General features: G+C 46.1%; 1 protein-coding gene and 1 non-coding gene across 10 annotated transcripts in view; one reads left to right on the forward strand and one right to left on the reverse strand.

The window, feature by feature from the left end:
- The window catches only part of Pcnt (pericentrin), a 92,905-nt gene that overhangs the window by 57,350 nt on the left and 10,886 nt on the right, over positions 1-24,669 (reverse strand). For 8 of the 9 annotated variants that reach the window (XM_074072438.1, XM_074072440.1, XM_074072439.1 and 5 more), the window contains 8 exons: positions 23,182-23,293; positions 21,317-21,548; positions 20,834-20,921; positions 18,530-18,704; positions 16,906-17,123; positions 12,178-12,635; positions 9,812-10,376; positions 8,266-8,475 (listed from right to left, as the gene is read on the reverse strand). In XM_074072438.1, the coding sequence (XP_073928539.1) occupies positions 8,266-8,475; positions 9,812-10,376; positions 12,178-12,635; positions 16,906-17,123; positions 18,530-18,704; positions 20,834-20,921; positions 21,317-21,548; positions 23,182-23,293 (2,058 nt within the window). The remainder of the gene's footprint in view (positions 1-8,265; positions 8,476-9,811; positions 10,377-12,177; positions 12,636-16,905; positions 17,124-18,529; positions 18,705-20,833; positions 20,922-21,316; positions 21,549-23,181; positions 23,294-24,669) is intronic. The other variant, XM_074072442.1, reaches the window with a different exon arrangement.
- On the forward strand, positions 3,921-3,993 carry Trnaa-agc (transfer RNA alanine (anticodon AGC)). Its single transcript has one exon. It is a non-coding gene; the product is annotated as a tRNA-Ala (tRNA).

Below are 24,669 nucleotides of genomic sequence, written 5' to 3' on the forward strand. Positions count from 1 at the left end.
GACAGCCAGGCAAATAGTTTAAGAGGCCCATCTCCAAAATAAGCAGAGCAAAATGGACTGGAAGTGTGGCTCAATAATAGAGCACCTGCTTTGCAAGTGTGAAGCCCTGAGTTCAAATCCTAGCCTCACAAAAACAAAAAACAAAACAAACAAAAAAACTTCCTACAAAGAAAACTTTTAGAGAGACAGCTTTTAAGGAATTCACAATTCCCAATCACTTCAATTTTATCCAAATTCTTCTAGATTAAAGAAGGGGGGTACTTCTCACTTATTTTATGAGTCTGTATCATGAAAAGAAAGAAAAATTATAGGTCAATTACAATGAAAAAATATAAATGCAAAAGTTTTAAAAAGCCAGGTATGGGGTGGGGGCGGGGGGGGGGAGAAATGAACCAAGCCTTGTATGCACATATGAATAATAAAAGAAAAATGAAAAAAAAAAAAAGCCAGGTATGGTGGGGCCTGTAATCCCAATACTTGAGAGGCTGAAGCGGGGAATCATGAGTTCCAGGCCAGCTTGAATAATATAGCAAGACCCTACCTCAAAAAAAAAAACAGTCAGGCACAGGAGTGCATGGTATAACCCCAGCTACTAGGAAGGCAAAGGAGAAGGGTTTTGAGCTTGGACAAAGCTAGTGAGAACATGTCACAAAAGGTGATATGTCAGGCTGGAAGTGTGGCTCAAGGGAGGGAGCAAGTGTGAGGCCTTGAGTTCAGTCCCCAGAATTGAAGGTGGGGGAGGGTAGGAAACTAGAAAATAAATCCAGCAATCTGTGAAAATCATGTCTATGTTAGTTTCAGCACAAAGATATAAGGTTGAGGCCAGGTGAGGCAACATGCACTGTGAATCTCAGATAATTGGGAGGGCTGAGGCCAGAGTATCTCCTGGGCTACACAGCAAAAACTCTGTCCTAAAAAATGAAAAGGAAAAAGAAGACAAATCAGAAGAAATCCAGTTTATACAAAGAATGCCCATAAGTATATAAGAAAGAAGAAAAAAAATTTTTAAACAGAAAAATGGCAAAAGATACAAGTATTTCACAGAAGAAGAAACATACAGAGGCCACAATCATGTGAACAGATGCTCAATCATATTAGCAAATGAGGAAATGCTAATTGAGGTCCATGACTACCATTTCATAAATACAAACCTGACAGGACCAGGAGGGCCATGCAGGCTTTAGACAGGGGTAGAGGGGTAGAATGTGGGCAGCACACAAGCATTTCAGCGGGGTGTAACTTGGAATAGAAATAGTCTGGTGCTACCTGACCTGGCTGGACACTTACACAACACCCTGACCCAGCAACACCACATCTCGAGATGTTCCACACACTTGTGACAGGAGATACCTAACAAAACTCATAGCAGCTTCACCCACAACAGAAGTTAACTGGAAAAAGCAAGAGCCACATGGGGACATCAAGGTGTAATCACACAGTGAGACACTGCTCAGCTTCACATACCATGGTTGTCCACAATGTGTGAAAGAGGCAGCCACAGACGCCCCTTTATGAAGTTCAAAAGCAGACAAAACTAAGCAATATATTTTTCAGAAATGCATCGACAAGTGAAAAAACTAGAAATACCAGGACAGCGGCTTCCTCTAGAGGGTGGGGATTTGAGCTCAGAGAGGGACATTGTAAGCTACATAACCTGGGTGGCAGGACACAATTACTTTTTATGGCATTATTTAACTAAAGATGTACAGTTTAAATATGTTTGGAGGACCATTTCACAATGAAATCCCAACTTTTCAGTCTGGTTTAGCTAAAACAGCATTTATCATTCTCTGCCCGGCCACACGTACTGTTCAATGAAGCTCAAGTGCAGTGCGTAACAGTGGTTCATAGGGAGGTTTCCCTTGGCACAGGCAGATCTGTTCAGCCAGGTGACAGCAGGTGTATGGATGTACCTGTCCAAGGCTCACTCACTACAAGGACTGCTAGCCACCTGCAGGTGCCCACATTTAGCAGCCAGTTCTTTTTGACTAGAATTGGGTTTTTCCCTTGTTTGTTTTCGTGGTACAGAAGATTGAACCCAGGGGCTCCCACATGCTAGGCAAGCAATCTACAACTTGAGGTATGTACCTAGTTTTTTTAGGTTTATATGTTTGTTGGTTTGGTTTTTGAGATAGGGCCTCATTATGTAGCCCAAGCTGGCCTCAAACCTGAGGTCCTCCTCAGACTCTCCTGTCTTCACCTCTGAGTAGCTAGGATTACAGATATGTACAACCACACCCAGTGAGAATTGTTGTTTTTGTCGTAGTTGAGTTATAAAACTACACAGATTTCATGTGCTATATCTTCAACCCTTTTTTTGACCCATGTGATATTATTTTCAGTATTTGTCCACAGTCTGAGTAGTTTTTCAGGGATGATTATATCATCACAAAAATCATTGTTACTTTGAAGAAAAAAAGTCAAAGAAAAAATTTCAAAGGCCATTGCTCTCTCCCAGAGCCTCACAGGTTTCGATGAGGCTGCACCTCACAGCCTCACCTGGGCCTGGCTTGCCCTGCTGGTCCCCCTCAACTGCCTCCCAGCACAGGGGCTGCCTCCTTCTGCAGCTGGAAACATGCCCCTTGACTCATTGCTGCTGAATAACCACTGCCTTGATCCTACCAAAACACAGCCAGTATTTAAAAACAGTCTCACAGAACCTCCCCTGGACCTCAGTGCCCTCAGGCATCTGTACAGTGAATGGGTGTGGGAAAGAGCAGAAATAAAAGCAGACTATCATGCTCAGCACAGCGCCTGGCACACAAGCACCGGCAACGTACCAGTAAATTCAAGTCCATCAATCCTACAGGATGGGCAAGTCAGAAGAGACTTGGCTTTTTTCAGAGTTGCTCTCAACTCTGAAGGATCAATAGTGAGACTGTCTCTAACAGTATGAAAATACACCTACACCTTCACACAAAATAATGAACTCAACAACAAAAAAAAAGCCACCCGTTCAAACAGGATAAAGGACTACAAAGACCTATAAATGGCCTTAATAAGCTCAAGAAAAGATGGCTTGACATCACTAACCATTAGGGAAGCACAAATAATATCCATAATGACATCACCTCACATCATTAAATGGTGTGGGGGAGGAGAAAGGGAGAGAAGGAAAGGGGGGGAGGAGGGAAAGAAAAGAAAGAAGCCAAATATAACAGTATACACACCTGCAAACTGGACAAAAAGCTAGACCATATTTTAAAAAATAACTAAAACAAAAAAGGGCTACGACATAGCTCAAGTGGTAGAACACCTGCCTAGCAAGTGTGAGTCCCTGAGTTCAAACTCTAGTACCACCAAAAAAAAAGGAAAGTAACAAGTGTTGACAAGGATATGGAACAACTAGAATCCTTGTACACTGTTGGCAGGAAAGTAAAACAGTATAGCTGCTAGGGAAGGCAGTTTGGCAGTTTCTGAAACAGTTAAATAATTATTACCATATGACCCAGCAATTCCATTCCTAGAAAATTTGGAAGCAGGTATCAAACATTCATTGTAATATTATGCACCAATGCCAAGAGGTGGAAACAAGCTATCAACAGATAAAGGGATTTAAAAAAAAAATGTGGTGTGTACATATAATGAGGTCTCCTTTAGTCATGAAATTTTGAATTATGCTGCATGGATGGACCTTGAAAACACTGTAGTAAGTGAAACAAGCACATTAATAACGACAAAAAAAGTCCTTTCTTGTTGTAAGTATTCCATTTCTCTGCTGCTCATCAGAATTCACCAGAAGCAGAAAAACCTCAGCCACCACCACACAGGCACATGCTCATGTGGTCCATCACAGAGGACCTAAGGGAAGCCCTGGCTCCAGGACCAAACACCAGGAAGGACAATGGCATGTGACAACAGCTGCAACCTTTGGTGGCTGAGTCACCTGCACTGATCACATTAAGCAACTGTCCAGGGCTGGCAGAGTGGCTCAAGTGGTAGAGTGTGTGCCTAGCAAGCACAAGGCCCTGAGTTCAAACCCCAGTGCTGCCCCACACCACCCCCATAAAAAAACCTGTCCACCAGTTAGGTGCCAGTAGTTTATGCCTGTAATCCTAGCTACTCAGGTGGCAAAGATCGGGAGGATCATGGTTCACAACCAGCCTGGGCAAATAGTTCACGAGACCCTATCTCAAAAATACTCAACTCCACCAGCTACTGGCAGAGTGACTCAAGTGGTGGAGCTCCTGACTATCAAGTACAAGGCCCTGAGTTCAAACCCCAGTACCAAAAAAAAAAAAAAAAAAGGGGGGGAAAAAAAAGAAAGAAATTGTCCCCATTAGGAGTTCTAAGCATGATAATCCAAGATATTGAGAAACCTGGGTTCCTTCAGCTTTTAGAAGGTAAACATGCTTTCTTCCCAAAATAATATATTTTTAATAAGGATCACCTAGATGAACTAACATATTACTGAAATAAAGGGCCTCATTGTCACTGACTGTGAATGGAGAGGGTGGGGTGATTCTACACAGAACATGGGCCCAGACAAGTAGATATTAAGCCTGCTGTCCAAAGCAGAGCTGCAGGCCCCACTCAGCTGGAGAATGGTCCCGTGGCATTTCCTCACCTTCTCTGTCTCAGGAAGGGCTATAAGGCATTTACAGAGACATACTAGATAAGACCAGGCAGCACGTGGGCAGAGAGCAGCAAACACAAAGCGGGCAGCCAGGCCTCCCTCCTATCCTGAGGCAGCCCAACAGCAGGACAGACGGAGTAGCTGCTAGGAGACGCTCAGGGGCAAGCAAGGACATTTTGCAAATGTGCAGCCCAGAACCTTGCAGGCCTAGGGCTTCTAGAAGGCCAGCTGTCTGGAAAGTTGACCTGGCTCCACAGCTCGTAGGAGGTTCTACCTCTGCAGCATCTCAGGGAGGCTTCCTTTACAGTCTTTTCTATTTCCAGCCTTAAGAAAAACTCTGCTTAGTTTACTGTGTTCTAAATGGTAAGGTCAATGTAAGAAAAGATGTTTTTTAAAAAGTTATTCTCAGTTGGGCTCACACCCATAATCCTAGCTACTTGGGAGACTGAGATTGGGAGGATCATGGTTCAAAGTCAGCTAGGGCATAGTTCACAAGATCCCATCTCCAAAATAACCAAAGCAAAATAGACTGGAGGTGCGACTCAAGCAGCAGAGTTCCTGCTCTGCAAGTGCAAAGCCCTAAGTTCAAAACCCCCATCCTGCCAAAAAACAAAAACAAAAAAAGATATTCTTAGGTTTTTCTAAAAATCAACAAGACTACAGAAAATATATATATATATATTCTAGTCATTACAAAATATAGCAGGTATGTCTGGAGGAAAACAAAAGGAAGGGGTAGTGCACAAAAAAAAAAAAAACCATGAAAATGAAGATAAATTTGCCCATAATGAATCAAAGACATTCAAACTACATCTAAACTGACCACAGGTGCTCAACCTTTCAAAAGTTAAAGGTTTGGGTTTTATACAAGAAAATATGAAACAGTCCAGCACAATCACTACTGGTCACACCACAGACACTTCTGCACTCCAGGCTCTGCTTAATGTCACCAGCTCAGGAAACTTCATCACTGAAAAGAAATCAGGCTTATGTTTTCAGAGAATGTTTCTCACAATCAACTCCAAGGGCAGTGACCAGGAAAGTAACCTGACTGCCTCATGAGCATATACTGAATGAGCCTGCTGACAAGCAGCCCTGCTCGCCAGGCAGGTGCAAAGATATTTGTGGCACAGACAGAGCATGGCTGAACAGCAAGAACAGTATGTCCCTGCTATTTTGGGACAAAGGCCCTGGCACCCCAGGGAGCACCCTGAAGCTTTCTATAATGTCTGCCTGAGGCAGAGTCTGAGAGGACAGCAGAGGAAGTGCCTCATACCTGAGGCAAGTCTGATCATACCTGAAGACCTACCCAGATGGACCCAGGGAGCAAAGGGGAAGATCACTGACATCACAGGAAAGAAATTTTTAAAAACCCAGTATATGCAAAGCCCTGTGCAGATCCTCGTTTGCACAACCACAGCCAGGAAGAAGTGAGAGCTTGGGCTGGAAATGCAAGAAAATAAAAGAATTACTTTTCAGGTTAGGATGGGTCCTGGTGTATCGGGGGATGATATACTAAATGCATACCCCAGTGGGTATCAGGATGAAGGGTTTATTTATCCAATTTCTATATATATTGAAATTCCCCCCCACCACTAAAAGAAAAGTTAAGACAAAATAACGAAGCTACATCCCTACTTCACCATAGCGCAATTGCCTTTTTCTCTGAAATCAGGTGGACACAAACACATGGAAGGACATCGATCATGCACATACTCAGACAAGGAGACAGAGGAGCAACTGAGCAAAGCTGCACCATACTTGGAAATGCTCAGAGATGCCCAGACACTCCACATTTTGCCCCAGACACACAATAGTGTCACCACAGATGCCCCCAAGTACTGGACAGCATCACCACATAAGAGCAAACATGCCAGAGAACAAAACACATGACTTCAAAAGCACATGGCTCCTTGTGTTATGAACAGACAAGATAGGCAAGGGTTGCCTATTGGTGACCAGAGAGTTTCTTCAGTGTCAGTTCCAGGCAGCAGGAGACAAGAGTCTGATTTCTGCAGAGGAAGCAGAGAGCTACTCAGCCACTTCAGCACTCTGGCAGCTCAGGGCAGTGGCTCAAAACAGGAGGTATGGTGCCTCTGCAATCCAATTCACAAACCATACTATGTGAGTAAATTCCAGTCTCAGAGCACAGTGCTGGCCTCCTCACAGGATCCAGGCCTCATCTGGGTCTCAAATCCTCAGCACCTTCCTGTTGGCAGACATAGTCATCCTCCTGCAGCCACTTGTGCTTCGAAGGGGATAGAGACCAACTACCAGACTTTCAAACAAATGGGGAAATCTCATTTTATGCTTCCTTTTATTTTTGTAATCATCTCTAATTCTCAACTGGGGAGTGTCCTTGTGAAAAAAAAAACAGAACAGTTTAAATATTAATTTTGGAAATCAATCCATATGTCACACATGACTATGGGCAGCAACTATTTTAACTGCTCATCTAGTCAAACTTAGGCAAATTCAAGGGCCTTATCTGATGGTTAGAAATGGGGTATTAGTGTGTCCTTGTTTTTATAAAGCCCCTTGAGACAGACATTATAAAAACTAGTCATCTCAATAACTTGGCACATGATTTACAGAAAACACCAAATTAATTGTAAGGTACTAAACATACAGAAACTCTTCTCTTCCCACTCCCAGAAGACACTAGCCTTTTAGATCATGGAACACCCAGGCCTTGGGTGCCCAGCCAGGATCCTCAGGTAATTCCAAGAGCGTATGCATGCACACAGACTATATTTGCAAGCTCAGTAGACTGGGGAGGGGGCGGGAAGAGAACTGCAGTGGGGTCAGGGTATACGGCCCAGCCTCTACACAGGGGAAGACTCTGGTGACAAGTACTCTCTTGCACGGATGCAGAGGGAGCAGGTCCCACAGGACCACACAGATCATAGGGACATCAGCCAGGCCCCTCCATGGTAGCCTCTCAAGTACAAAAGAGGTTCTGAATGCTTTCTAGACTTTGTCACTCACAAAACCACCACATAATTTGACAAGACATTATGCACATATGAATAAAAGGAAAAAAAAATAATAATTTGACAAGACACTTGGACATGCTCTGAAGAAGAAACCATACATACAATGTTGCAGATTTATAAGAGCATCTAGTCATGCACTGTGTGGACACAGTCACAAACCCCCAGGTTTGTGACCTATACCATCCTCTGCATTCTCTCACAGAGATACACCAACACCTCAACTGCAGCCTCCCTGTCAACCTCCGATGTGTATATGCCACTGCTAGCACCAACCACACTCCATTGGACAGCTTCACCATTCACTTCCCCATCCCTATACCTCTCAGGGGCTTAAGCCAACTCTCACCTAGACCAGCCCAGTCGCCACCAATCCCTTTTGCATCCAGTTGGCAAATGGCCTTTGGTACAGATCCATGCACATTGCCCCAGGAGCCACAGACTGCCTGTAAGACCAAGCCAGGGCCATACCCCCCCAGAGACAGTCACTGAGGGAGCCCAGTAGCACACCTCTCACAGACATCTGCTTGTGTCTGTCTGGATGAGCAGGTGCTTGACATGCTCCCTGTGGAGCTGAATTCCTTAAGCACATACCCAGTGCCCACAACCAGGGCTCCAAGATGCTTGTCAACTACATGGACTGCTAAATGCTGGAGCTCACCTGAGCAGCCCATCCTGTCACACACAAGAGCTCACCTGCGTAGCCTGTCCGTGCAGCTCCTGGGGCTTGGCCAGCTCTGCTCGTGACTTCTGTGTCTCAGTTGCCAGTGCATCTCCCAGCTCCTGCAGGGTGGCTTGGTGCTGGTGCTCTAACAACAGAACCTCAGTGCCTACCCTGTCCAGAGCTGCAACCTTCTCCTCCTCCAGCTGGCGCCTCTGATCACACAGGGCTGCAGCTAGCTTCTCCTGCCAAGAGAGCATCCACAGGTGTCACACCCCAGGGCACTGCGCCCTCCCCAGGCTTACCATGGGTGCAAGGTGGCAAACATTCCACATGCTTCTCACAATTAAATTTTGCCACCAATAAACTTCAGCCATGGTTGAAAATATGTATTTTCACATATGTGTGATATGCATGTTTCTGCTTTCTGAATATTCTCTTAGAACTTCACTTTCTTTAAACTAAATGAATCAAGAAAGCCTACAGGCTTGGATCCACAGGTTGGAACAAATGCACCCCCAGCATCTGCCACCTGAGACCCAGCCAGGATGAGAGACACTGAGACAGAGGCTGTGGTTGTGGCTGTGCCTGCAGAGGCAGGACTCACCTGGGGCCTCCCAGCAGTATCAGACAGCAATCTAAATCAGTCCAGATAGACGGCATGGCTCCACCTTCTCTGGGCCAGTATAGATGCTAGGACACTGTACCCACCATCCCACGGGCAAGGAGACAAGCACCTGGGGCAGCGTCTGGCCCAGGGTCCATAACTCCCAACTGCAAAATGAACTACACAGAACAGTCCTGTCCATCTCAGGAAGATGGAATCCCACAGGCTAGGAAAGGGCATGAGGAAGTATGAAGCATGCTCAGTAAGATAGTTGCTGGCCCATGGACATTTCACCAGAAACTCACCTTCATACAAAAAAAAAAACCTGATGTGCCTGTCAAAAGGATAGTCACTACACTTAAGAAAAGCATTTAATTTCAGGAACTATCAATAGAAAGAGAGCCAAAGCTCTATACACACAACACAAATATCAGATCTACCTACTTGAGCATCAAAACCACACCTCAGGGCTGGTGAAGTGGCTCATGTGGTAGAGCACCTGCCTAGCAAGTATGAGGCCCTAAGTTCAAACCTTAGTACCATTAAAAAAAAAAAAAAAAAAAGAAAAAAGAAAAACCACATCTCATAGCAGAGACTCAGGTTGACCTCAAGGAGATCCTGAAAACCACTCCCATGCACTTATATAAAAACTATGCCCCAAATACCTGGAAACCCACTGTATGTGCCATCAGCAGAGAGACCAGAAGTCACCACTGCTGTCAGCATTTATGAGACACACAGACACACATGCAAAATGCACACAGATATGTAAACACACAGTCAGTCACAAGGGCACAACACAGACATATGCACACGCCTCACAGAGATACACACTGACCTATGTGAAGGCACACTGACACTTAAAGATGTGTGCGAGCGCACACACACACACACACACAAACCATGTGGCCAACACACACAGATAACAAGGAAAACCCGACCTGTGCCAGAGGAAGGGGCCTCCAGTACCTCACCTGGTGTGCGCTCTGTAGCTCAGTGGACAGGGCTGTTAGCTGCTCTGTATGTTTGGCGCTCATTTCAATTCTCAGGCTGTCCTTTGCAGATTGAAGCTCCTTGTCATGTTTCAGCTTAAGTTTCTCCAACTCCTGAGTCAAAATTGCTTGGTGAGATGAGTCCTTTCTCTGTAGCTGTTCTGCAAGCTCTACTTGCAAAAGCTCCAGAGCCTGCCTGTGCTCTTGCTGAACAGTCTGAATGTCAGCCAGGTAACAGGACTCCAGAGCATCCAGGTTTGACAAATGCCTCGTCTCCAAAGCACTGATTTCAGCAGCATGTTTTTCCTGCAATTCAGCCACACGGGTCTCAAGGAGGACTCGCTGCTCACTCTTCAGGGAGGCCATCCGCTCAGCAAGCTCGGCCTGGTGCCTGTTCTCAAGCTCTGTCCTCAAAGACAGAAGCTGTTGTTGATGTCCCTGCTGCAGGAGCTGGAGCTCCTGGGTGTGTTTCTCCTGGGCCTCCCGCAGAAAGGCATCTTGTTCTGCAGTGAACTTCTCCATGATCTCTTTACGTTCCTCCAAAAACCTGAGACAACACTCAAGGTAAACACAGGCATCAAGTGCAATGAACACACTGCACCCATCCCCTCTGAACCCCGAGTCATATTTTTCACAGGAAGCTAGTTGCCTTGGCCCTGGCTCTAAACCACCCTCAGGGAGAGCTCAGGATGAGCCACAGGAAGCCCAAGTGACTCAGGGGCTGGAGTCACAGAGTCAGGCTACAGGAAGGATACAGCATCAACAGGGAAACTGCATATGCATCCCTATAGGACCACACACAGCAGGAGCAACAAGTCACTTCAGGTCCTCAGCCCACTCTGCACCACAAGGAAGGGTATTACCTTCAGGGGCCTGTGGAGTTAATGGCAGCAATCCTAAGGGAAGACTTAATTCTAACAAGAAGAACAGGGGCCCTCCCGTGGAACCATGAGCTCAGAACAGTGCAGAGGTCCCCAATGCTTGTCATGATGCATTGGCAAGAGCTGTGACTCTCCGGCAACACACTCAGGATCTCTACCTCTCCTGTGAGAGGTTTGTCCTTTCACTTAATAAATTTTCTACCTTTACACTAAAAAAAAAAGTTGTAACTCTCTGTGCTAACCCAGCCAGATACTGTAAGAGTCCTTTCACAGAATTTCTCATTTAATCTTTCCATGATGTGGGGCAGTAAGATCCCATGGGGTTGAACATCTGGCCCAGATGTGGTAAGTCTGAATCCTGAACTCAATTTCTCAAACCCAGAGTGAAACTCCTGCGCATCCTTGTGATGCTGGGGAGAGGCTGGGGAGGACAGAGGACAACAGCAGGTCCAATGGCCCAATGACAAGAATGCCTAGACATCCACAGCACAGGCACTGAGGTCTGCAAAAGGGTTGACACTACTAGAGGCCAACAACCTGGTTACGCTCTGAATTTACCCAAAACTTCAGGGAACTATATTTTAGGAAAAACATTTTAAAAAGGTTATGCTTAAGTTAAAGGAATGAGAAAAGCACCCATCTAAATGAGCTGCATATCCATGTGATTCCTCAGAGGGCTCTGGTTCTGCATGTTTTTTTGTTCATTTGTTTTTTTGGCAGTACTGGAGTTTGAACTCAGAATCCTGTGCTTGCTAAGCAAGCACTTAACCACTTAAGCCATACCTCCAGCCCTTTTTGCTTTAGGTCATTTTTCAGATTGGTTCTTGTGTTTTTGTCCAAGCTAGCCTGAGATCTTGTTCTTCCTACCTATGCCTCCCAGATAGGTGGGAGATAAAGTCTTAATTTCTTTTTTGTTGAGATAAAGTCTTAATTTCTTGCCCAGGCTGGCCTCAACTGTGATCTTCCTGATCTCTGCCTCCCAACTAGTGAAATCTTAAAACATGAAAATGAATAGAAGTATAGACAGGTGTGGTGGTGCATGCCTGAAATCTCAGCATTCGAGAGACTGAGGTACAAGGAACAAGAGTTTGAGACCAGTGAGAACCTTTCACAAAAACCAAAAACAACAACAAAAAAACCACAAAGTCCAGGCATAGTGGTACATGCCTATAATCCTAGCACTCAGGAGCCCAGGTTACACAGTGAGACTCTGTCTCAAAAAAAAAAAGAAAAAAATAGCGGGCTGGAGGTGTGACTCAAGATGCATGCTCCACAAGGAGCAACAGGTGCCCTGCTGCCGGTATATCTGTCACAGAGCACAAGACTGTCCCCTTGTGGTTTGTGGTGAAAACTTGCCCCACACCTCCTTCCAGATCTGCCCAGCTGAGAGCCCCACTGCAGATCAAGGGCACCTGCCTCTCAGTCTCTGCCAGCATCTCTAGCAACCAGCTTCACAGCCTCACCTACCTGTTCTGGGCCACCATCAGCTGGAGGGCACAGTCCTCCTTTTCACGGAGTAGCAGGGTATGCTCCCCGTCCTGGGCTGCAGGGGGCTCCTGGCCACACTGACTGCACAACAGAGCCTCATCTGCAGTGAGTCCTTGTTCCAGCTGCCGCAGGCGGCTCTGCTGCTCCATCAGGGACCTCTCCAGGCCCAGGATCTGGGCTGCCTGCTGGTCCTGAAGGTGCTTCATGCTCGCCTCTCGCAGCTCAAACCTGCTCATTATAGACTGTTTCTCAGACTCAGTCTGTTCTCTCAGCTCAAGAAGCATCGAGGCTAATCTCTCCTCAGCTTTTCTCTTTAGGTCCTCATGTGAAAGCTCCCACTCCGCTTCTTTTTTTTTGAGCTCTTGTTTCATTAGCTGAATTTTCTCCTCAGCTTTGTTTCGTTCCTCCTGATGATCTTCAACTAGAGCATGTTTTACCTATAGATGACAAGAGTATATTAAGAGGAAAGCAATTAAAGGGGAAGATCAGGAGATGGGAAACTTCTACAACACACAAAACCATGCTGAACGCAGCACTGGAATGCTTCCTGTGTGGATGACAATGGAAGGAACCTAAAATAATCAAATTTAACATTTCCTGCTTGCCTCAACAAAAACTAACACCTAAAAAAAATACATAAGACTGGAGCATAGGCCTCCTCTGTTATGACCAAGAGCAATGGCAACTAAGACCCAGCCCAGCCTGGGTCTTCTGCAAAGCAAGGCCGCCTCCAACAGGAGCAAGATTAGAAGTCCAAGAGACATGAGAAAAGCAAACAGTTACTGAGTTCCAGTCTCCTGAGCTGTCATACACTAGACTAATAATTCTAAAGGTGCCTTGTGAACAGGGAGGAGAACGAGAAACTTGACGCAAATACCTCAAGTTTCAAAAGGGAAGAAAACATTCCAATAAATCTCTAAATGTCATCAATAAGAAACCAAAGCCAAAATAGAAATATGAAAGTGGTCTCAATTCCTTACTACGGTCCTGCTTCTGACAACTACTGCCAGCCCTGATCAAACCAACCCTCCAGGGATGATGGCTGCAAACTTTCACTGGACTGTTAATAACTATGAAGTCCCTGAGGAGAGCCGAGGGATAGGCTAACCCTGGAAGTGGGCTTGACACTCACGAGGAAAGGGCCTTGGGTCATTTGTCTTTCAAGGCTTCTGGCTGACAGTAAAGTCTCACTGTGCCCTCTGCACAGAAATCCCATAACCTCACTTGTGTGAACCTTAGGACAGAGTCAGGCTGGCTCCAAACCTCAAGCTGGCCCTTTATCCATACATATATACAACAGACTATCTAAAACTTAAAGAACTCTATACTGAGCCCAAAACAGAGAAGATGGAGGAGTCTGAACTTAGCCAAGCTAACTGCTTGCTGAAACAAAAAAGCTAAAAGTTTTTAGAAGAACTTAAGAGAATACAGTTTCTGCACCACAGGAGACCCTGGTATCCACAGGTATATGGTACCAAGCAAACTGCCACTGAGGAAAAACCACGGATAATCAGGATGCGTGGAGTGTAAACACAACTGATGATAATGCAGAATTGACTGAGAGCTTCTCTACGTCAACCGAGCTGCGCAATGAACATGGGAAATTTTCTTTTGACTACACTTGGAAAACTGAGTATGATAAACCCACAATCAAGGCAGGCTTACTGAATATCACTCACAATGTCCAAACTAACTTTTTTTTTTTTCCAGTACTGGGGTTTGAACTCAGAGCCTACACCTTGAGCCACTCCACCAGCCCTTTTTTGTGATGGGCATTTTTGAGATAGGATCTCACAAACTATTTGCCCGGGCTGGCTTCAAACCACAACCCTCTTGATATCTGCCTCCTGAGTAGCTGGCATTACAAGTATAAGCCACAGACGCCCAACAGTTTTAAGTAATATCTTTCCTGACCCAAAAAAAATCTGCCATCTAGACATTTTATGCAATAAAGATATTCTTCAAGAATAAAGAGGATGGTCATGGTGGTACATACCTATAACCCCAGCTACTTGGGAGGCAGAGATAAGAGGATTGCTGTTCAAGACCAACCCAGGCAAAAGTTAGAGACATCTTAAAAAAAAGCAAGCTGGGTATGAAGTGCACGACTGTAATCCCATGCACTCAGGATGTGAAACAGAAGGATTACAATTCTAGGCCTTCCCAGACTAAAGCACAAGATCCTATCTGAAAACAAACTAAAAGGAAAAGGATTAGGGGAGTGGCTTAAGGGGTAGAGCACTTACCTGGCAAGCTCAAGGCCCTGAGTTTAAATACCCAGCAGCCCAAAAAAATATTAAGGTTGAAAAAAAGACCTAGGTTGAAGCAAAAACCTAGTCAAATAAAAGAAACCTTGTGTAGAAAACCTATACAAGAAATGCTGAAGGAAATTCTCTAGGCACTAAAGGGAAATGATACGCACATAAACTCAGATCCTCAGAAGGAAACAAAAGACACCAGAAAAAGTCAAAATCTATTCTTCTCCTCAGTTTCTTTAACACACATGACTTTCAGAGCAAATCGTATCACATGGTGTTGTTGAGTTTACAACACAGGTGATATGTGCATCTACGATGATCAGACCTTACTATGTACGTGAAATGGTGTAATGTCAACTCTAAGAAGACTGAAAGGTTAAAGAGTATGTGTTCTAATCCCTACAGCAGCCATTAAAAACAATGCAAAGAAGTATAACTTAAAAACCAACCAATATACCATGTACTCACGCCTGCAATTCTAACAACTGAGGAGGCAGAGATCAAGAAGAACGCAGTTCAAGGCCAAACCAGGCAAATAGTTCAAGAGACCCCCATCTCGAAAATACCCAACACAAAAGAGGGCTGGCAGAGTGGCTAAAGTGGTAGAGGGCCTCAGTTCAAACCCCAGTACCACAAACAAAAAAAGGAAAAAAAAATCCAGATACGTTAAAATCAATTCCAGAAAATATTCAAATAATCCAAAAGGCCAAGAAAAAAGAAACAAATAAAAATCACAACAGAGTGAAATGGTAGACCTAAGTCCAGTCACATCAATAATTACGTTAAATGTTTTAAGTCCTGACCACTATATTTAAAAGGCAGAAATCAAAATGGATCAAATAATACCTAACTATGTGCTGGCCATATGAAATGCACTTGACCTTCAACAGAGTAAAATGGAGCTAGCAGAGCGGCTCAAGTGGTAGAGCGCCTGCCAAACAAGCGTGAGGCCCTGAGTTCAAACCCCAGTGCTGCTAAAAAAATAATAATAATAATAAAATGGATAGAAACAAAAGGAAAAGAAAATACACATAAAGGCTGAAGGTTGGGTATGACTTCATTAAGAAAAGAGAAAGTCAATCTCAAGACAAGGAATATTAGAAAAGGACCATTTCATTAATGATAAAAGTTGTATTTTTCAGGAAGACATTATACAATCATAAATGTGTACATATATAGTGACAGAAATTCCAGATATGTAAAGCAAAAATTAACAAAAATAGGCCAGGCATAGGGGCATATGCCTTTAATCCTTAGGAGGCAGATACAGGAAGATCACAATTTGAGGCCAGCCCAGGCAAAAATTACCAAGACTCTGTCTCAAAAACAAGACAGGTGTGATAGTACACGCCTGTAATCCCAACTACTCAGGAGGTGGAGGTTAGAGGATCACAGTCTGGGGTCAGCCTAGGCATAAGCACAAGACCTTAAAAAAAAAAAAACTAACTAAAAGCAAAAGGATTGGGAATGTGGTTCAAGTGGTAGAGGACTTGACTAGCAAATGCAAGGCCGAGTTCAATCCCCAGAACCCTTACTTGGCAACTGATTCATCAGATCAAAAGGTGGCCTGGGAAATACATATATACATGAATATCAAGAAGTCCATCAGGAAAGTCTGTCTTCAGTGAACAGTGCCTGAAAGATCGCATGCCACCGGCTGCAGTGCCTGAAAGATCGCATGCCACCGGCTGCAGATGTCAGCACGTGCGCAGACGCTGACCTACGCACTGTCCCCCGTGCTGTTTTCCACAAGGTTCTCCTCTTAAGCTTTCTCGATCAAAGTCCCTACCAATACCTTAGTTTGAAAATAACATGATGATGAAACGTTCAGATAAAAACAGCTTCCTCTGAAACTGTCCTGATGGAGAATGAAAATCCTCAAAGGCATTCACAAAGAGCAAGGGCATGAGAACAGAGGATGAGAGCACACACAGGGAACATGGTTTAGTCAACACACACATGCAAAAGACACAGAAATGCACTTCAATTATATATCCCAACATTATGACAAGACCTTGAACTGCACTGGCTGCATAACAAAGCCCTTTCATAACTCTGAAGAGGGTGAAGTGTTACCACTGTATCCACAGTCACTTTATCAAACTCACAGGAAGGCTAAGAAGGAGCTCAGTATGTGCAGTTCCTGGAAGAGCCTGGAGAATGTGGACATTTTGAGACACTGGGATGAAGGTCAGAATCGGCCAGTGCCTCTCCTTGAAGCCCCTAGGGACACATGGTCATTTTCCTAGGAAGAAGTCAAAACCAGTGCTGGCCCAGGATAAGTTGCTATCTGACCCTGTCTTGCAAACTGCCCCTGCGTTTTATTGGGAGGGCCAGTTCTGAGAGTCTGGTGGACTAATATCCCAAAGACCTAACATGCACAGTCTCAGGGCATCCCCAGGACCAGCCTGGGGAAGTGCAGAGCCTCCCTGTGGGAGTCATTACTCACACTTTCCAGGTCCTCTTTCAGACGGGTCTCATGCTGTAACTTCTCATGCAAATTTCGGTTTTCTATTTTTAAGAGTTCAATTTCTTCCCTGAGCTCAGTCTGAAGAAGTGAAAGCTTAACTTTGTGCTCAGCTTCCAAACCCAGGACTCTGGCCGCCACCTGTGTGTTTACTTCCAACGTCCCATTCTGCGCATACTGGGGATGCACCTGTATGAGCTCTGGGGAACAAGGAAGCAGGGAGAGCAGTCATACATGGAGCACCAACAAAATAGCGACCTTGACAGGACTCAGGCAACAGAACAGCCTTGGCATAGTCTGTGTCCCCTCTACAGGGCACAGTGCTATCTTGCCCTGAGTGGTAGGCATACCCCAGAGTCTATACAGCAGTCACCTGGCCAGTCCAGGCTGCTCCTTCAGGTCAGGCATGACAGGCAACCACTGCTGATCACCCAAGGTAAGCCTCACACCTATCATTGGACATGAGCAGATGCATGTTGTTTGAAGCTTCAGACCAAAGACTGCGCCTGAGGGCTGGGTCTGTGAGATGGGCACACTGTTCCCCTCCACCAGGCCCAGGTCTCTCTCTACAGAAGAGGGAAACAAAGGCACAAACCCTGAAATAAGAGCAAGGACAAGCCCCATCCCAGGGGCAGCATGAAGCACCAGCAGCACCAATGACTGAGTGTGCCCTGGAGAGGTTCGGCCCAGATGCAGAAAGGACAAGAATAATGAGGGGCAGATGTACCTGTCAGCTCCTGGCTCTCCAGTGGGACAGTGCTCCTCTCAGCCTACTCCATCCAGCCCCACGTGAGTTCTTGGCCAATAGATAGGCTCTTATACCACAGTACTACAGTGAAGAGCCAGATCATACTCCCTTAAGGTGGGGTCTTTGACCCTGGCCTCCTCATCTCCACCAGAAATGACCCTGGGGCTGAGCAGAGCACTAGCCACACCATCACTGTGTTTTACAACAGCAATCCTTGGCTGCCCACCCCTCCTGAAATCACAGACAATGGCCACTCTCTTGTCCCATGGGACCATGCCCCTGGAATGACTGTGGCTTCTCTATCCTACCACCCCTGACTACCTCACAGCCCCATCCCTTGTGCCCTAGCTGATGACCCACAGCCTTAGGCTCACCAGCAAACTGCTAGACTGGGCCAGAGGGAGCAGAGCAGGTCTCAATAATATTCCCTCCTGAAGGTGAATGGCGCTACCCTGGTGCTGCCAGTACTCCATGCTTTGTGACGTCCCCTCCTGAAGGTAAGCAGTCAATACCTGTGCCCAATGTGCCATTCCCGTCAGGCCAACCCTAGTCTGAAGAAAAACATCTGTAGACAGAGCAAGCCAGCAGCCACAGGTTGCCCCATGGCCAGCCCTCTCCTAACTCCAACTTGTACAATAGCACTCGCTCAGGGCCGATCCTTCACAGCAAGGGTCAGTACTTCCACATGGGAGGAAGGCTCATGGTCCTCATGTACAAAGTACCACGTCCAGCAGAAGTGACAAGGCAAAGGTGTAAATCACAACTGAGGCACTAGCCTTCCCCAGGACCTCCCCACAGACTTGAGCTTGTGACACAGCACAAGAACCAGGAAGGCTCCCGGGCAGACTGGGTACACACCTTGGCTGTGCTGGTCTGAAGGCGTGGATGACAGCTGCTCCAGCTCCAGCACCTCAAGCCCTACGCAGTGTCTGTCTGATTCATCCTCTTTGAGCGGGACATGGAGGGAAGAACTCAATACTTCTGGGCACCTGTGGTCTTCTTCTAACCCTGCTTGTAAACATGTCATGCTCTCCTAGGGAAAACCATGTAGGACAGATGTGTCAGTGTGTTTGGCTACCTCATTCACCATTATTACCCTTGAAGGCATTTCCTGCTGCATTCAAAGAAATTCATAAGCCTCAGTAGATTCGCCAGACCACACAGGCGATCCCTTGTGCACCTCAGGTCACAGGTGCATCCGCAGCACGTCTCCCTGTTCACCACATCCAAATGGGCCTGGAGAACCCACAGAAGTAATGGCAGGAGTCTGAGGACAGTGTGTGCCACAAAGCATGTGGCCATGGAGTCAGGCGGAAGTCCCTTCCCCATGGCTATGAAGGTTGTCACAGCTCATCACAGCTGGGTTTCTGCTATCTCAGACCCCAGGGAATTAAAGACAGGACCTGAGAGTTCCAGGAGGCACAGTGACACATGGGAGATAACACTGCGACTGTGAGCATGAATCCAGCTCAGATGTCAAGGACAAACTGTAGTTCATCTGCACTGTGCACTCCAGGGGAATGAATGCCAAAGGCACTGCTTCTAGGGCAATGAGGACATGGGCCGGCCAGATGGGAAGGGTACCCAGGAAATTGGGATAGGAGCACAGGGAGACCTCAGGAGACACAAAGGGCAAAACAGATAGCAGAGGGAAGCATCCAGGAAAAACAGACAACATGCTCAACAGCAGGTGTGGGCACAAAGGAAAACCAGGGATTGCAGGGCACTACAGCACCTCTTGTCATGCCTGTGTGCACGTGAGCACACATACCAGCAGCCATACCAACAGCAAGAAAACGAACACAAGGTAACTCTATCACACCCACCCTGAGCTGGGAAAAGCCTGCTATTCACAGATGCATACAGGTAAGATCCCAAGTGCTGGCAAATAATCTCTGATGAGTTGAATTATATCCTTTCTCCCAACCTCACAATGCTGCAGTTCTAACCCCTAGGATCCTAGATGGGACACTATTTGGAGATCAAAAGGTAAAATGAGGTCATCAGGATGACTAATCCAACATGACTATGTCCTCATGAAGGAGATCAGGACACAGATACACACAACCCTGTGAGAACACAAGGAGAAGATGGCATCTACAAGTCAAGGAGAGGGTCCCAAGGAACAGACCTGCAATCCCTTCACCTTGCTTTTACAGCCTTCAAGACTTAGACAATAAACGTTTATTATTTAAACCAAGTCTATGGGGTTGGTAGAGTGGCTCAAGTGGTATAACACCTACCTAGTAAGTGTGAGGCCTGGAGTTCAAACCCCAGTATTGAAAAAACAAAAAGAAATAAATAAACCAAGTCTATGTTATTTGCTACCATAACCCCAAGTCGACTGATACAATATAAAAAAAAGAAGAACAGCCGTCATCCCAGACTAGGCAGAGAGCATCTGTACTCAGGCCACTGGCTGTACTGAGGGCTGCACTGCCCTGGATGTCAGGACCTGGGACTGCTGGCATTTCCAAGAATGACCATCAAGTAACCCAGTCACACAGCCACACAAATGCTCACCAGCCACGTGTGCTGGTGGCCACCATGCTGTCTGCACAGGCCTAGAATGTTCCATTATTCCTGGAAATTATTTGAACAGCACTGTACCACAAAAGATTAAAAAAAGTCAACAGCATGGGGACAATTCAAAGAAGAAAGAACATAAAGGACAAAGAAAAGACACGTGACATGTAACTCAAAGTCAAACAGTTTGTCCAAGTCAAAGCTGACACAAGTACACAGCACAGAGCAAAGTAGAGGAGGCCTTGCTGACATCAGGCCAGGAGACAGAGTAAGAGGGACTCAGGGACAGAAAGGCACAGTGCCCTCTCCAGACTTTGCCCATGATCCACAGACAGGGCAGAATGCATAAGTGAGGTCAGCAGAGATGTTTCCAAAATGGAAATACCTTCTGCATGACACATCATTGAGGAGGATGGAAAAGTGGATTTTATGACATGAAAGATGGCCCATTTCTAAATTAAAACAATGACAACCTTTTCTCAGTGTTCAGGGGTGAAAAAAAAACGGGCTGGGAGGTGTGGTTCAAGTGGTAATGCACTTGCTGTTAAGGCCCTGAGTTCAAACCCCAACCCAAAAAAAAAAAAAAAAAAAATATATATATATATATATACACATATATATATATCAGCCTGTCACCTTCTGCTGCTCCAGTTGAAGATTAAATTGGTCAGGGTGCTCTTTTCTTTCTCTGCCAGATGTCTCTTCTAAAAATACACCAGATGAACTAGGAGAGAAAACATGTTTAAAAAGCTTTGCGTGCCCCTTTCTTTTCACTGTGCCCACTCTGTCCCTGGGGCCAAATGCACAGAGCTAGTGTCCATGTCAAAGACAGGATGGTTCTGGTCTGCACATTGCTCCTGGAATTATGGCACAAGCAACTGAGACTAGACAGCAGGGTGCCCACATGCTACCACCGGGGCTGCATGCCAGTAACTCAGCAGGAAGGCATAGGACACACCTGGTTCTAATGCCAGTGCTATCTCATTTCCACAGAATGTGTTGCTAAAACACAAGTCTTCTGTCTCCACTGGCACAACATCACAAACTAGAGAACTGCAATCCCAGAGCAAGGTTCCCACATTTTAGAAACCAACTCATGACAGAAGTTGCTTCCTTTACCTTCCCAGAGAAGAATCTTCCCTCGTCTCCTGCAGCCGTTGCTGGAACACGGTCAGGTCTTCTTGGTAGGTTTTCTCAGCATCCCTCAACTTCTTCTCAAAATAGACCCTCAGCTGCTCCAGTTCACACTCGTGCTGGGCTCTGTCTCGCTGCTGCTGCTGAGCAAAGTCCCACCGCAGGTGTTCCAGCTCCTCCAGGTGAGATGTTTGGGCCAGAAGCAGCTCCCGTGACTCTTCAATAGGATGAAGCACAATCACCCATGGCAAAACACAAAAACCAGGAGATGAGGAGACATGAGTGGATTCTGAGTGAATAAGGAACCCCATGGCTCACTCAGCATCTCAGGAGCCCCTTAAAGGCAGAGTTTTCACTGCCAGTGGTACAAGAGCCAGAGTAACTAACTCCATGAGGCAGGAAGTACAGATCCAGCTGACAACCAGCAAGAAAACCAACAGGCTTCCATCCTACAACCTTAAGGAACTGGATCCTATCACAATATCAACAAGCCTGGAAGTGAATTTGGGGCAACACATAGCTTCTAACACCTGGATTTCAGCTGTGAAAGATACATCACCTCTTGACTTCCTATGCACTCAAAACAGTGTGTTTGGGGGCCACCAAATCTTTGATAATTTGCTGCACATCAAAAGAGAAGCAACACAGACTACATGTAAACTTGTGGCACTGAGAATGCTGCTAGTTGGCCCCTGGAATCCCTAACAACTTGCACTAAACCGGTCACAACCCCAGAGGTTCAGATCAAGTTCTCTGTCTAGGTCCTCAGATGTAGGATAAAGACTCACAGTTGAACTCTCTAGACTGCATACAGAATCAGTTCTGCCTCTGGCTCCATCAGCTTCTCTCTTCTCCAGCCTTCAGTGACATACAGACCCCAAGGGAATGACAAACTGACACAATGTATACCACATCTGGCCACAGACAGAGCTCAGGGCTGGGAGTAAGAGAGCAGGTTTCATCCACCATCAGAAATCATGTGACAAAGGGCATGTGGAATGGCCCTGTTTCTGGTCCTTTCTCATAACTGCAACTTGTTCCAAACCATGTTTACCCTTGGGGCAGGCAATCAGCAGGCCTAAAGGCTCTGTTTGCAAATGAATGCCAGGAAAAGGACACTGGTCTGTGCCAAGCTCCTGTGCCAGGACTGTGGCCTGAACTGGGCCTGGCTGTTTCTGCCTATCCTGAATCAACCACATTCCTCCTGCTGTACAAAGACCTCCCTGAGATAAAAGCTGGGACCTGAGACTCGGGGCCTGCAGAGCTCAGTTGTAGGGGCCCAGCAGATGTGACCACAGTTGCTGGGCCCTAGAAACTCAGGTGTTGCCCTCCAAAACAGGAGCTGGGGTCACAAGAGTCTGACAGCACTTGCTTCAAGGCAGCTCCCAGGATCTGCAGGTCAGTGAGCTGCTGGCAAGGCATCATCCTGGGACCCCAATGCCTACTAAGAACTTCATGTCTATGGCACTCTGTGGTGTTTGCAGAGGCACAGCTAAGCAACCCATGGTGCTTCACCTGACACACAAATGATCAATCACTGGGGTTGCTGCTCAGTGCACACACTAAGGGACAAAACCAAGGCTCTCCCAACACAGGATCTCCATCCTGAAACAATACACATCAACCTTCAAGATGTAAAACGAGCAAGTTTACAAAGCAATTATTTTGTGTATGTTACAACTATTAAACTCTGGTTTAGTGTTTCAACAATCAAAAACATAACTTTAGGGCTGAGGTTACTTCCTGGCATGGGCAAGGCATTATGTTCCACCCTTAGTACCACAAAAAAAAAAAAAAAAAAGCTTTAGCTTTGAAGGTAGGTTCTGAATCGCCCAAACAAAATTTCTCACCACTTGGTTCCTCTCTGTTTGTTCGCACAGACTCCAGCTGGGACCAGAGGTGCCTGATTTCTTCTTGTGACTGGGCCTTCAGATCTTCGTAAGATGCCTGAAGATTCTCTAACTGTGGAAGAGGAAAACAACCCATGAGGACCTAAGATGAGCCTAGGGAAGTACCCATGTGGTTCTATACCACTGTTTGTGTTTCCACAAACACCTCAGGGCCTCACATCTGACACACAAGAGTGGAACCTGGGTGGGGTAAGAGCTTAGACCCCAAAGCTGCAGCTCAGAGATCAACAGCAGCAGCAACCAGAGAGGAGCAACATGAGGCCAAGGTCAGAGTCATTGCCACTGTAAAATTAACAGCCAGCGGAGCACAGGGACATGCACTTGTCATCCCAGCTGCTCAGGAGGATCACTTGAGCCCAGGAGTTTAGGGCCAGCCTAGGCAACACAGTGAGATCCCAACTCAAAAAAGAAAAGTAATGTTCTGGTTTGTTCACAGTACGTCAGCACAGCCATACCCTGGGAGTAGAATGGCTACCTGTTTGCTGGTGTAAGCCACAGCTGTGCTGTGCTCCTGCAGCATGCTGCCCCACTTTCACCTCTGTGAAACTGAGTCTGTGTGCAGCCACTTAGCAGAGTCACATGGACAAGACTCCACAGCAGGCTTAGTAGTACACTAGGTTCTACACACTAATGTGGGACTGTCTCAGGAAACACCACTCATCACAAAGTAAGGTTCTTCTTTTTTAAAAGAAGCAGTGTACCTCTCACACTTTGATACTACACACTGCTACATCCTATCATCAAGAGTCCACAGACTGGGGCTTGGCATGGTAATCCCAGCTACTCGGGAAGCAGAGGAAAGACCTATGGCTCCACGTAAAAGCATGAAACCCTACCTAAAAAAAACAAACAAAGGCAGACCAGGTGTAGTTGCTCATGTCTGTAATTCCACCTACACAGGAGGTAGAGATTGGGAAGATCGTGGCTCAAGGGCAGCCACAGCAAAAAGTTAGTGAGATCACCCCCCCATCTCAACAAAGCTAGTAGCGCAAATCTATAATCCCAGGTAGGCTAGAGGAATAAGGAGAACTCAGTCCAAGGCCAGCCCAGGGCAAAAATGCAAGATTCTATCTGAAAAATAACTAAAGCAAAAAATGGCTGGGGTGTGGCTCAAGTGGTAGAGCACTTTGCCTAGCAAGCACAAGGCCCTGAGTTCAAACCCTAGTAACACATACACACACACACACACACACACACACACACAGAGTCCACAAGTTGTGCTTACAGAGCACAACTTGATGTGCTGGGCCTCTGCTGTGGACTCTCAGATTTTAGGAACAGCAAAGAACACCCTTAGCAAAGACACAACAATGTCACCAGAACCAGGCATAGGTGGAGACTTGGGTCAGACTGATGACCCCCTCCATGGCATTTGCACACGGCCCAGGCTTCCAGGACCAGCTGGTGGCTGCCCCAGCAGGAGCCTCA

This window comes from Castor canadensis, chromosome 5 (assembly GCF_047511655.1).
Source record: "Castor canadensis chromosome 5, mCasCan1.hap1v2, whole genome shotgun sequence".
NCBI classification, from domain to species: domain Eukaryota; kingdom Metazoa; phylum Chordata; class Mammalia; order Rodentia; family Castoridae; genus Castor; species Castor canadensis.